The 13,947-nt window shown below is 41.6% G+C and overlaps 1 protein-coding gene across 1 annotated transcript; it reads right to left on the bottom strand.

Moving 5' to 3' along the window:
* Positions 1–941: 941 nt before the first annotated feature.
* Positions 942–9,637, bottom strand: ddx19a (DEAD-box helicase 19a). The gene is made up of 12 exons (XM_084184606.1): positions 9,547–9,637; positions 9,108–9,174; positions 8,943–8,993; positions 8,708–8,843; positions 8,404–8,496; positions 8,006–8,108; positions 7,563–7,677; positions 7,129–7,306; positions 5,233–5,470; positions 4,909–5,071; positions 4,595–4,786; positions 942–2,892 (listed from the first exon to the last, which is right to left on the bottom strand). The coding sequence occupies exons 1-12, from the start codon at positions 9,601–9,603 to the stop codon at positions 2,831–2,833; spliced, it is 1,455 nt and encodes a 484-aa protein (XP_084040732.1). The 5' UTR covers positions 9,604–9,637; the 3' UTR covers positions 942–2,830.
* Positions 9,638–13,947: the final 4,310 nt, after the last annotated feature.

Genomic DNA, 13,947 nt, shown 5'->3' with positions numbered 1-13,947 from the left:
TTGCTCGTGTTTCTTGGCACAAGCAAGTCTCTTCTTATTGGTGTCCTTTAGTAGTGGTTTCTTTGCAGCAATTTGACCATGAAGACCTGATTCACGCAGTCTCCTCTGAATAGTTGATGTTGAGATGTGTCTGTTACTTGAACTCAGTGGGCTGCAATTTCTGAGGCTGTAACTCTAATGAACGTATCCTCTGCAGCAGAGGTAACTCTGGGTCTTCCATTCCTGTGGCGGTCCTCATGAGAGCCAGTTTCATCATAGCGCTTGATGTTTTTTTAGACTGCACTTGAATAAACTTTTTCGGATTGACTGACCTTTATGTCTTTAAGTAATGATGGACTGTCGTTTCTCTTTGCTTATTTGAGCTGTTCTTGCCATAATATGGACTTGGTCTTTTACCAAATAGGGCTATCTTCTGTATACCAACCCTACCTTGTCACAACACAACTGATTTGCTCAAACCCATTAAGGAAAGAAATTCCAATAATTAACTTTTAACAAGGCACACCTGTTAATTGAAATGCATTCCAGGTGACTACCCCATGAAGCTGGTTGAGAGAATGCCAAGCGTGTGCAAAGCTGTCATCAAGGCAAAGGGTGGCTTCTTTGAAGAATCTCAAATATAAAATATATTTTGATTTGTTTAACACTTTTTTGGATACTACATGTGTTATTTCATAGTTTTGATGTCTTCACTATTATTCTACAATGTAGAAACTAGTAAAAATAAAGAAAAACCCTTGAATGAGTAGGTGTATCAACTTTTGACTGGTACTGTATATATAAACATTAAAGCCTTATCTTTTTACTAGAAAATAGTGCTTGTTTCCATTGTTCAACAGCAATTTGTAAAGAACCTTTGGCTCGATCAAGTCTGGCAAGGTGTGTTTTGCATTTTCATTCAAGCATGTATATTTCAAAGGAAAACAAAGCAAACCTGAATAATGACAGACGTACTTTAGGTAGGTCATCTTTATTACAACAAAACCAAAAAGTGCAGATAGTATAAGAGAATAGATTCAGCACAGGCTATGTATTGCTTCCATAGCCAAGATAAACACTCTAAACACTTAACTAGTTTAGTTCAAGCACAGTCCAAATATAAATAACATTCACAAAGGTACAAAAGAAAACAATTCAATGGTGTTTTGCTCAATAAAGCTTTTTTCTCTCAAAATAAATATATTCCTAACAATTTAGGTACATTCCATACAATCTTATTTTACTTGGTAAAAGTGTCTAACTTCTGTCAGTTGACAGAATAAGCTTGCCAATAGTTTAAGGAAAATATGAACCAATTCTGACTCTAACCTTCATGCAAATGTCAAACTAATTGAATGTGACTGAACAAAACTTGTTTCCACTGAAACAACCTCCCATCAGAGATTTGCAGAGCCCTATTGGGAAAGCTAAAATACGAGATGGTGCAACCGCTCTAATACTCACAGTACTATTACAATGGAATCTTTGGATTACCGTGAAACACTCGCGTATCCAAACTATCAACAATGTATTTAGTGTTGCGATACTGAATGCTGCAAATCTCTCAAGTATTGTTAGTCTAGACTAGACTGATCATGAGTTGCCTTCTCATTAATAAGGAATGGACATCTCCCCAGTTTGGTTAGTACTTCTCATTTGCTCAACTTCAAATCACATTACCTTCCACGCTTATGATTCTATAAAAGAAGGGGTTTTAAGACCAATCAGCACAGTAAACTTCCCCCATTAGTCTAACTTTCGCAAAGTGTTCTGTTTGATTCAATAAACTGTATAATGCTGCAAACAACCAAATGGCCAATGCCTACACATTCCGCTGAGGAGAGCACCCGATCAAGAGGGTAAAATATGAGTTTAGTGTAACCACTCGATTAAAAATATAGCAAATGAAAACTAACTGTAATCCTAATAGTCTCAAAGAACAGAGTCTATGAAATCTAAAATGCTTCGCATATTATTTAGGCATGTAAACATTCAAATCAATCCTTAAAGTGACTTAAGTCCAAAAGCACAAATGTGACTCATTTCAGGAAACTAGGCGTATGTCGCGCGTCATTACTTCACAGGAGCGCCATTTTAACGTAAACTGTTCTGTTTTTTTTATCAGCATGCTTTTTTTTGGCAGAAATGCCTTCTGAAACATGTGAACTTTAATTTGCCTTAATAACAAACTTGTATGCCATCTGTAATTACGAGCCTAGTTGGTTTAGCCACAGAAAAAGACAGGAACCTTCCCGCTAGCCATGATTGGCTGAGATAATGGATGGGCCGGACATGCCGAGAGATGAGTTCGGATTGGTCTGCCATGTAGCACGCTTCTGTCTATAACATGAGCTGGTCAGTATGTGTAGGTAATCCTAACACTGCTTTTTTGAAAGATATCACGTAGTAGAACTGCAAAGGTGTTGCTCTCCACTTTCTGGAGGACTGAGTTTTGAAATCAATAGAATGCACGGTGGAATTAGAGTATGATAGCTAATTCTGGTGTTTGATTGCAAATATGCAGACGGGAGTCGAAAAGAGAACACACAGAAGGCTGTTGTACCTGTCTCCAGATTACATCTTCAAACTAAGGCAACCATGGCATCCGTGACCGAGAGGGAGAAGCGTCCATCCATGTATACGGGTAAGATAGTCTAGCTAGCTACATTTTCAGAAAATTACACATTTCTAATTTTGTCAGAAAGTCGTTTTCATTTGAAGTTAAAGCGTACTGTTCGCTAGCTAGCTACGTGTATGATCTGTGTAGTTATATTATTAATGTGAGGTAACAGTCCCACCTGCATAAATATTAGATGCATTAAATTATGATTTATAAAAGATAACAGCCTCTTCAGTTGCCGATTTTCTCGATTTCATCCAGATCGTCAGTGTCAAGTTTGTTTATCTTTTTATCTGTTGGGAAAAAAACAAGACGAAAGGTTAGGTTACTAAGGAGAACACTATTATATACAGTGGGGAGAACAAGTATTTGATACACTGCCGATTTTGCAGGTTTTCCTACTTACAAAGCATCTAGAGGTCTGTAATTTTTATCATAGGTACACTTCAACTGTGAGAGATGGAAAAAATCCAGAAAATCGCATGATATGATTTTTAAGTAATTAATTTGCATTTTATTGCATGACATAAGTATTTGATACATCAGAAAAGCAGAACTTAATATTTGGTACAGAAATCTTTGTTTGCAATTACAGAGATCATACGTTTCCTGTAGGTCTTGACCAGGTTTGCACATACTGCAGTAGGGATTTTGGCCCACTCCTCCATACAGACCTTCTTCAGGTTTCGGGGCTGTCGCTGGGTAATACGGACTTTCAGATCCCTCCAAAGATTTTCTATTGGGTTCAGGTCTGGAGACTGGCTAGGCCACTCCAGGACCATGAGATGCTTCTTACGGAGCCACTCCTTAGTTACCCTGGCTGTGTGTTTCGGGTCGTTGTCATGCTGGAAGACCCAGCTACGACCCATCTTCAATGCTGTTACTGAGGGAAGGAGGTTGTTGGCCAAGATCTCGCAATACATGGCCCCGTCCATCCTCCCCTCAATACGGTGCAGTCGTCCTGTCCCCTTTGCAGAAAAGCATTCCCAAAGAATGATGTTTCCACCTCCATGTTTCACGGTTGGGATGGTGTTCTTGGGGTTGTACTCATCCTTCTTCTTCCTCCAAACACGGCGAGTGGAGTTTAGACCAAAAAGCTATATTTTTTTCTTATCAGACCACATGACCTTCTCCCATTCCTCCACTGGATCATCCAGGTGGTCATTGGCAAACTTCAGACGGGCCTGGACATGTGCTGGCTTGAGCAGGGGGACCTTGCGTGCGCTGCAGGATTTTAATCCATGACGGCGTAGTGTGTTACTAATGGTTTTCTTTGAGACTGTGGTCCCAGCTCTCTTCAGGTCATTGACCAGGTCCTGCCGTGTAGTTCTGGGCTGATCCCTCACCTTCCTCATGATCATTGATGCCCCACGAGGTGAGATCTTGCATGGAGCCCCAGACCGAGGGTGATTGACCGTCATCTTGAACTTCTTCCATTTTCTAATAATTGCACCAACAGTTGTTGCCTTCTCACCAAGCTGCTTGCCTATTGTCCTGTAGCCCATCCCAGCCTTGTGCAGGTCTACAATTGTATCCCTGATGTCCTTACACAGCTCTCTGGTCTTGGCCATTGTGGGGAGAGGTTGGAGTCTGTTTGATTGAGTGTGTGGACAGGTGTCTTTTATACAGGTAACGAGTTCAAAGAGGTGCAGTTAATACAGGTAATGAGTGGAGAACAGGAGGGCTTCTTAAAGAAAAAGTAACAGGTCTGTGAGAGCCGGAATTCTTACTGGTTGGTAGGTGATCAAATACTTATGTCATGCAATAAAATGCAAATTAATTACTTAAAAATCATACAATGTGATTTTCTGGATTTTTGTTTTAGATTCCGTCTCTCACAGTTGAAGTGTACATATGATAAAAATTACAGACTTCTACATGCTTTGTAAGTAGGAAAACATGCAAAATCGGCAGTGTATCAAATACTTGTTTTCCCCACTGTAGATCAATACGTACAATCTTGTATTTAATTGGTCTAGAGACAGAGCGACGTACTGAAATGCTCCTCGATTTGGTTGAGAATGTTCATGCTGTGTTTGCTGTCAATCATATTGACGGCAAGCCCCCTCTTTCCGAAACGTCCTGTGCGGCCAATCCGGTGAAGGTATGTCTCGTTGTCAGCGTTTCCGTCTTTGTCCATGGGCAGGTCAAAGTTGATCACCACGGAAACTTGCTCAACATCAATACCTATTGATAAAAAAAGAAAAGCATGTTATAATCAAAAATGGTCAATGTCAATGCGAAACACACACCTTCCTACATAAGAAAATTGGTTACATTTATCATGCTTTCATTTTCTTGATATTCACCTCTGGAGCATAAGTTGGTGGTCACCAGGACTTTCTCCTTGCCCTCCCTGAAGCGTTCAATGATGGCCGCTCTCTGCTCAACAGTCATCTCCCCACTCAGCAGTGCCACCACATGGCCTTCTTTGGTCAGCTCAGCAGACAGCCAGCCAGCTGTCCTTCGGGTCTACAAAGGCAAAGACCATAGATTATTTGTTACTTTATGTACCATACAAACGCCTTCTTTATTTCTTCACTTTATTAGGCTAGTTTATGTACCATATCAACCCAAATCCCCCAGATATTTATTTAATTCCTATGATACGTTGAGAAGGCGGACAGACTCACGTGACAGAAGATCATGGCCTGGGCGATGGTAATGGCGCCGTAGATATTACAGAGGGCTGTGAACTTCTCCTCCTTATCATTGCAGAGCACGTAATACTGCTTGATGGTGTCCAGAGTCTCCTCTTCACGTTTCAGCTTGATGATGTTGGGGTCTGGCACGACCCTCTCTGCAAACTTCCAGACTGAGTCCTCAAACGTGGCCGAGAACAGCAGCATCTGACATTCATTTGGCAACATTCTGCGTGGGGTGGGGGAGGGAAAAGTCAGTTTCTCCAGCTGGATAATGAATAGATGCATAGTATTAGCCGTCATCATTTAGTTAGCTAAGAACACAGTTTATTAGCATCAGAAAAAGACATCACAACAGGAAAAGTCCTCAAGATACCTTAGCTTCTTCAACTGGTTAACTAATAGCCTATTGAGTCTAATAGTATCTGAAAACCATCAGTGGTCATTAAAGATATTCTCTGGTGCTTTTGTATACTTTTCAGACAGTCCTTCTGAAAGTAGTGCTCGAGGTAAAAGTGGTTCCCGAAAATTGCTTACTAGGTCACACCTATGCAGATACAGTATGTGCACCACGTCATTGCTCTCCCTCTCTCTGAAGTGTGTGCATCTTCCTAGCTGTCACTCAAATGGCGAGGGGCTGAAGCTCTTTGGTTGAACTTGAATTGCTAGGGGGCTGGCCCACGTGGGGGAAAATGTAGGAAACATTTTGAAAAACAGTCGCTTTCAAACTAGGGAATTCGCGGCTAATTGAGGTAAGACAGTAATTCTGCTTATAGATTAAGTATGTATGAACTACACATTGACACATCCAGCCAAAGCAGGACGTTTAAAAAAGACTTAGTAGTCGCCAAAGTTCCAGAGCATGTCTTTAAGAGCCCTTTTACAAGTGTTTGTAAACAAAGATGTTAAGTCCCCTATATGGGGGATTGAGTGGTTCTGGACCGGTTCCGACTGACATTTTGGTTTACAAAACTTTCTGTGAATGTCATAGGGTCCCGTGCCTTATAGTGCCAGAAAGCCCCATTGGTCTGCTCTCTGTGGAGCTGACTTGAAGTGTCAGGTTTCAGACTCCACATTTATAGGGAGTGACATGTCACCTTTTCTGGCCTATCCAGGCAAAGGAACAATTTCCTGTGCCTGTGAAACTCACAGCTGCGCTTGCAATAGCGCATATGAAGTGGAAGACTAGCGGATGCAATAGAACTTCTATCTCGCTGTGATATTCTCAGCTGGATTGAGCTCTCAACATGAAAAAAATACAAAATCATGTCATAGAATTTAAACAAGACCACTTTCTTTAGGTCAAAGACAAGCTGAAATTATAACGAGTCTGCACAAATTTGAATGGTGTCTGCACCGCTCAGTGGATGTTCAGAATTCAGTTATGTGAAATAGTGCCAATATTGTATTGTCACTAAGTATGATCATATTTATTTGACAGTTATAAGAAAGGTGAAATCTATAGTAAGTCGTTTACAATGTACTTTATTTAGAAAATATTTGTAATTTCAAGCCCTATTGCTCCACTTTTGTTGAATAGAAAAAAATCTAAATTTTTCATATTTTCCTAATATTTGTACTATGTACTTGAGGTTGTCCTCAAAAGTGAGTACACCTCAACAATTTGTAACTATTTTTACCAAAAAGGTAAGTTCCCGAACTTTCTAAAACTATGCAACATTACCAGTTATTGTTTATGGACATCTCATGAAAGAATTACATTTGCATATGTCTATTTAGGCAGAAATAAAAATGTGCCCTATCATTCATGAGGTTAATAGCAACACTCATGTAATTACTGGCCTGCAAGACGAGCGTGTCTTGTAGAACTTAGGTTCTGCTAGATGAGAGTACTGTACATTTACAACTTGTTATGAGAAAACTCACCTTTGGATCCGGATGCTCTGGTCCTGGTGACCTTGTGTGGCGATCATGACGTCAGCCTCGTCCAGGACGAAGATGCTGATCTTCTTGGGGTCGATGATCTTCAGTTTGGAGCACCAGTCTAGGACCGTGCCAGGTGTCCCGATGACAATCTGCTCCTGAAGCTTCATCCCTCGATCCACTGCTCAGCACCAAGAGACATACATGACAGTTAATGATGTTGTTACAATTATGATTCTCAACAGCATCTTTTACAGAACATCCATTCTATAATACAACTTGTTAGGATGTGGCATTCGCTTCATTGAAAGTTATGCTTCCGACGTGACATTTGGGTGAGAGCACCGGCATTGATTACAATTTCCCCAGTGACATTAGGCACCATAACCTAACAGATTGTATTCAGAATAAAAAAGCATGAATGTTTTGACACTTACATTTATTGCCACGAATGGCATATGCCAATTTGACCTCAGGATAGAATTTCCCCATCTGTTCAATGACTTTACCAGTCTGCAAAGCTAGCTCGTACGTTGGGGCAATGCAAAGACACTGAGGGGGCAAAATGAGTTTCAGTAATATGAGGCTTCAATCTATAAAATCAACAAACTAAAAAAGCAACACACCATGATAGAAGTTCTCTAAACTAAGACACTTTCCTTTTACCTGCTACCCTTATTGGCAGACGCTCTTAATAAAAACAAACAAACCCATAAAAATCCACCTAAAGAGCAAACTCTTTCTGAACTTGCTGATTACCTGACCTCTGAGTACCTGTATCAGATGTCTAGCTTCTTAAAGCTAAGTTCATGACCATAGCCTGAGTAATCCTAATGGCTCCCAGTATATATCAGTGCTGAAGATGGCGATGTCAACTCACCTGAGTCCATTTGTTAGCTGGGTCAACATGGCTGAGCATGGCCAGCGCAAAGGCAGCTGTTTTACCTGTGCCGGACTGTGATTGGGCAATCAGGTTCTGAGGTCTGGAACCAGAGGGATAATACATGCTGAAGAGAGAACAATGGGGGACTAAAAGGTAGATCATGTAGATTCCATTAATTTCACATCAAAATCCAATCAAACAACTATATTACTGCATACATAAACGTGATAATGGTTAATAACTAGTTTGACTACATCTGACTGAAGGTTAAAATTAAATGTGCAATATCAGAACACACAACACAACCCCTTCACATGTGCAGAATATCTAGGCTATTTCCTCTATTATTGAGCTTCATCACAAGGAGCATTGAGCTAAATGAAATGGGTACTCACGGCTCTGCCAGCATCATGGGCAGGGCATTCTCCTGGATCTTAGAGGGTCTGTTAAAACCCATGTCATACACTCCTCTTAGCAGCTCATCTTTCCTGAGATGGAAGTACATTTAAAAGACCACATGTAAAAAAAAGGCTAACCAAACATGTTGAACATACACCACACACGATACCGCAAAAAAGCAATGTTGTGGATCCTAACTCAGGTTAAAATACACTGTATAATTTGGTTTCATGTGAGGTAGGCCTGTACACATTTGTAAATTAGTAAGCAATGGTGAATTTGAACACCAAGATGACGTACAGTCTCAGCTCTTCAAATGTCTTGACAGAGTAAAGAGGAGAGTTGGGATCCCTTTGAAGAACCTCTACTTGATTGGTAGTGTTCACAAGGCTGGTGTGGATCATCTTATTTAACAACGACTGGGCCGCTTTGTCCTCTACAAGACAAGAGTGACAGGTGAATGACCTGTTGTAGTAACTGAATGGAGACATGATGGGGAGGGGGGGGTTAAAATAAACCCTGAGAATTCACACACCTTTTTCTTCCACTTCCACATTTGTGCCATTCTCCACTTGTTTTGTGGTACCTGGGGGAACAACAGAAACTCATCACCCCATTTTATCACAAAAAGGTAATGGACAATAATACATGGAAGAATATCACGTGCAAATGTTCATGATTGACACCACAGTGATTTTACCTTTTGCCTTTCTAGTTGCAGCATCACCTACACCTCGAGGTGGGGATCTGATCACCAAGGAGCCGAACTGGTAAGAGAAAGAAACATGTTGTTAGTAAGCAAATATCTAGCTGGTCTCAGAATGCAAGTTTTCCCTCAACAAATCTTGGCAAGCACGTGTCTGCACTGAAGTGTCAAATTATGCCAACAACTTCAAAGGCATAACAAACACCGCTAGTCATTCAAAAGGTGTGTCAGTTAACAGTGGCACACCATCAGCACACGGTATGCTAGCTAACCTCTGGTTTGACAGCTCAGCCACATTGCCTCAGCTACAGTTGGCTGCGCTAGCAAGCTTGCTAGGTAGCAGCATAAAGTCTGTACCTTTTCGTCATGCATGGCTGAGAATGTAGCTAGCTAACGAGCTAGCTAGCTAAACTTGCTATACATTTAAACTTACAGAGTCAGTCGTAGCTTCCTGTTTATCGACAGCCAGAGCCCAGGAGTCAGTAGCCATTATTCACGTTTAATGTATATTATTTTAGACCAAGTTTCAGAAGTTTTAGCTACACAAACTGTGAAATCAAGCTGTGCGTCGAAAGGGATGCTGCTGCCTGCTAAGCCAAAGAAGCTGCCGCTGTTGCGCACCTAGCTGCACTCTTTCGGATGGGAACTCAGAATTCCACTTCCGAGTTCCCATCGGAAAGAGTGCATCAACTTTGTTTTACCCCAAATTAGTTTGTGTAGGCCTTCGTGAAAATGTGCAATACCACAGGCTATATAGGAATAATACAATCTGTTATCAGATAAACAGGTTTGGCTATTTTTCACGTGTCAGTTTAATCTATTATTTATTAATCGTCAATTTATTACAGCTATAATTTCTAGCTAATTTGATATGGCTTTTTCTTTTTGATTTGTCATCTGGTCCCAGAAATACTGAGGAGGAGAAGAGATTATGGCGGTCCTGATGAGTGACCCAGCCAGGTAGAGACCTGTCAGTCCACTTTACTCTTGGATCATCTCCTCTCTGTTCTCTCTCCTCCGCCTCTCTCCTCATAATTTCTCTCTCCCCCCCCCCCCCCCCCCCTCTCTCTCTCTCTCTCTCTCTCTCTCTCTCTCTCTCTCACTCACAAACACACACAACACACACACCACACAGATAAAGAGAGAGGGGGGAGATTACTTAATGGCCAGCATTATGTTCATTTAATTGTGGAGCGGATGCAGCTTCAGCCAATACCCCCCACCCACACCACCCCCTCCCTCACGTATGTCTTTTAAGACACCAGTAGAGGTCTACATCGATTGTCATGGTTACATCCTCAGTGGGGGGAAAATAACAGGTGGATCAGACTAACAGTGGCCACAATGCAGATAGCCAAAATCCCACTACCCACATTAGAATCTAAACATTATAGGCTTTGCATTAAAGCAGAGACAGAGCACTGGACTGGTGAGGGGGAAGGTTGATGCCTGGATGGAGGCGAGACGTGCTTTAGGTTCTCCTCTCTCACCCTTTCTTGTTCTCCACGCCTGGCGTTGCATTTCATTTAGTCTGATCCCCCAGCTATCAAAAAGGATGCATCAATGGGGTCATTGATTGCAGAGTAGAAGGAGAGTGGGTGGTGCTGATGCTATGAATGCAGAGGGGAGGGGTAGTAGGGAAAGGGAGAATGCTAATCTGTTGCACAGGTCTCTCTCTCTCTCTCTCTCTCTCTCTCGCTCTCTCTGTCCGTCCGTCCGTCCGTCAGTGAAAACCTCTAACTCCAGCCACAGGGAGGGAGGAGAGAGACTGAGCTGAGAGATACTTTGTATAACCACATGTTGCTGTGCTGACTGAATTGCTGCAACGGTTGCTGCCTAGTGTCCACTGTCCTTCTCTTTTTTTGTTTGTTTAGTCCCTCTGTGAAAAGCCAGAGACATTTAATTAATAGTTTCTCTCCCCACCTCTGATAGCTGGCATTTGCCACATACTGTAGAGGAAAGAAAAAGGAAGGAGAAAAGAAATCGAGGAGAAAAGGACATATTTCCTGAAAAGTGGGTATCCAAAAGACAGAGATCATCATCCCACCCCCAGTTGACACAAATGAAAGGTAAGGCTTCAGTATTTCAGTAGTTGTTGCTGAATATTGTGCATGTATATTGTATATTGGCATTGATATTTTAGCAATTCTATCAGGCAGCAATTAAATCCAGCAATAGCAATACAAACCATTCTGTATTATCAACAGGTGGTTGTTTCTGACCTGTTTCCTTGGAAAGCTGTTGTTATTGTGATGTTATTATGACTGTACTGTATGAATGGTGGCTACAGGTATATGGATGATATTAGGCTATGTTTGGATGAGCCTTTCTGAAGTGCTCAAGATTATTCATACGACAAGGAGAGGGGTCTCATGGGGTCTGTCACTTGGACACACTCATTATCACAGCCTGTCAGACTGAAAAAAGAAACTCCCATTAAGAGAGAAACACGAATGGATTGCCTTTAGGATTTTGCCATTACTGAAAAGGGCATAATATCAATCAACTTAATTATGATTGGATTTTCCCCCTACATTTTTGTTCCTGTTCTAATTTTTTGATATATTATTTCCACCCTGATTGCTAAGCATGGCTATTTGTACAAGTGGATTTAGGTTATTAATCATGTTTGCATTGTAACTGTCAATCAATATGAGGCTAAATAATCTGATTTCACAATGCATTTCTGTGTTGTCACAGCAAAAACAGTTTACAGTCCAGTTATGCTGTTCAATTTGTTTTTGGAATAAGGGAAGAATAATGGCATTTTGCATCTTAGAGGAACAAGACACTGCATCTGCATCTTATTCCCATCTTGTGTCCCTTAGGACACGTGGTGGCACTGTTGACACTGATTGAAGAGCAGAGCAGGTGTGCGCAGTGAGCACTGTGGGTGTATCTGTCTGGCCTTTTCCTTTTCACTAAATGACAATGCTGTGCCGGGCCAGCCAAAACCTCCTTTTGATTAATAAGTGTGAAAAAAAAAAAAAAAAAAAAAAATGAATTATGGATCCTGTAAATTGTGGCTGCATTATGACAGCAGACAGTGGTCTGGTTTGTTAAATGTTGTCGTCTTGTCCAGGCAGGGAGTCAGGAAGACCAACGATCTTGAGATCCATCATGTAGATAATTCACAAAAATACTATTTCGCTGAAGGAGCAGTTTAGAGTTTTTCACTCTGTAGAAGTATTGTACTGTATGTAGTCTTACAGCCACTAATACTGGCATATTAGTTTGGAGAAACACTGGCCAGGATGATTAGCAGGCAGGCAACGGTCTCTATGGAAATTTGCTTTCCTCACAATACCACTCATAAAGGCTGTGTTAGAGGCTCAGGCTATGTCTTTCTGGACACGACAGAAACCCAGGACACCACAACATAATAAAGTCTGGGTTGCCATATACAGTGCCTTCGGAAAGTATTCAGACCCCTTTACTTTTTCCACATTTTGTTACGTTACAGCCTTATTCTAAAATTGATTACATTTTTTATTTTTCTCAGCAATCTACACACAATACCCCATAATGACAAAGCGAAAACAGGTTTTTAGATTTTTTTGCAAATTTCTTACAAATAAAAAACAAGTATTCAGACCCTTTGCAATGAGATCGAAATTGAGCTCGGGTGCATCCTGTTTCCATTGATCATCCTTGAGATGTTTCTACAACTTGATTGGACTCCACCTGTGGTAAATTAAATTGATTGGACATAATTTGGAAAGGCACACACCTGTCTATATAAGGTCCCACAGTTGACAGTGCATGTCAGAGTAAAGGAATTGTCAGTAGAGCTCCGAGACAGGATTGTGTTGAGGCACAGATCGGGGAAGGGTACCAAAACATTTCTGCAGCATTGAAGGTTCCCAATAACACAGTGGCCTCCATCCTTCTTAAATGGAAGATGTTTGGAACCACCAAGACTCTTCCTAGAGCTGGCCGCCTGGCCAAACTGAGCAATCGGGGGAGAAGGGCCTTCGTCAGGGACGTGACCAAGAACCCGATGGTCACTCTGATAGAGCTCTAGAGTTCCTCTGTGGAGATGGGAGAACCTTCCAGAAGGACAACCATCTCTGCAGCACTCCACCAATCAGGCCTTTATGGTAGAGTGGCCGGACGGAAGCCACTCCTCAGTAAAAGGCACATGACAGCCCGCTTGGAGTTTACCTAAAGACTCTCATACCATGAGAAACAAAATTCTCTGGTCTGATGAAACCAAGATTGAACTCATTGGCCTGAATGCCAAGCGTCACGTCTGGAGGAAACCTGGCACCATCCCTACGGCGAAGCATGGTGGTGGAAGCATCATGCTGTGGGGATGTTTTTCAGCGGCAGGGACTGGGAGACAAGTCAGGATCGAGGCAAAGATGAACGGAGCAAAGTACAGAGAGATTCTTGATGAAAACCTGCTCCAGAGCGCTCAGGACCTCAGACTGGCGCAAAGGTTCACCTTCCAACAGGACAACGACCATAAGGACACAGCCAAGACAACGCAGGAGTGGCTTCCCAGACTTGAACCCGATTTAACACCTCTGGAGAGACCTGACAATAGCTGTGCAGCAACGCTCCCCATCCAACCTGATAGAACTTGAGAGGATCTGCAGAGAGGAATGGGAGAAACTCCCCAAATACAGGTGTGCCAAGCGTGTAGCGTCATCAAATCAAATCTAATCAAATTTTATTTGCCACGTGCCGAATACAACAGGTGTAGACATTACAGTGAAATGCTTACTTACAAGCCCTTAACCAACAATGCAGTTTCTTAAGTGTTAAGTAAAAAATAGATAAGTAAAACATTTAAAAATAGCAAATAATTAAAGAGCAGTATTAAAATATA

This window comes from Coregonus lavaretus, assembly GCF_964263955.1.
Source record: "Coregonus lavaretus genome assembly, chromosome: 20".
Taxonomy (NCBI): domain Eukaryota; kingdom Metazoa; phylum Chordata; class Actinopteri; order Salmoniformes; family Salmonidae; genus Coregonus; species Coregonus lavaretus.
Note: the sequence above shows the minus strand (reverse complement) of the source record. Positions and strands in the feature narration are given on the sequence as shown.

What these genes read in the sequence shown, in the direction of transcription:
- ddx19a (XM_084184606.1), bottom strand. Translation starts at nt 9,603, where the DNA reads ATGGCTACTGACTCCTGGGCTCTGGCTGTCGATAAACAGGAAGCTACG. An exon ending in CCCATGATGCTGGCAGAGCC is followed by an intron (nt 8,109 to 8,403) that starts GTGAGTACCCAT and finishes CTCTGGTTCCAG; the next exon opens with ACCTCAGAACCTGATTGCCC. An exon ending in CACCAACTTATGCTCCAGAG is followed by an intron (nt 4,787 to 4,908) that starts GTGAATATCAAG and finishes TTTTATCAATAG; the next exon opens with GTATTGATGTTGAGCAAGTT.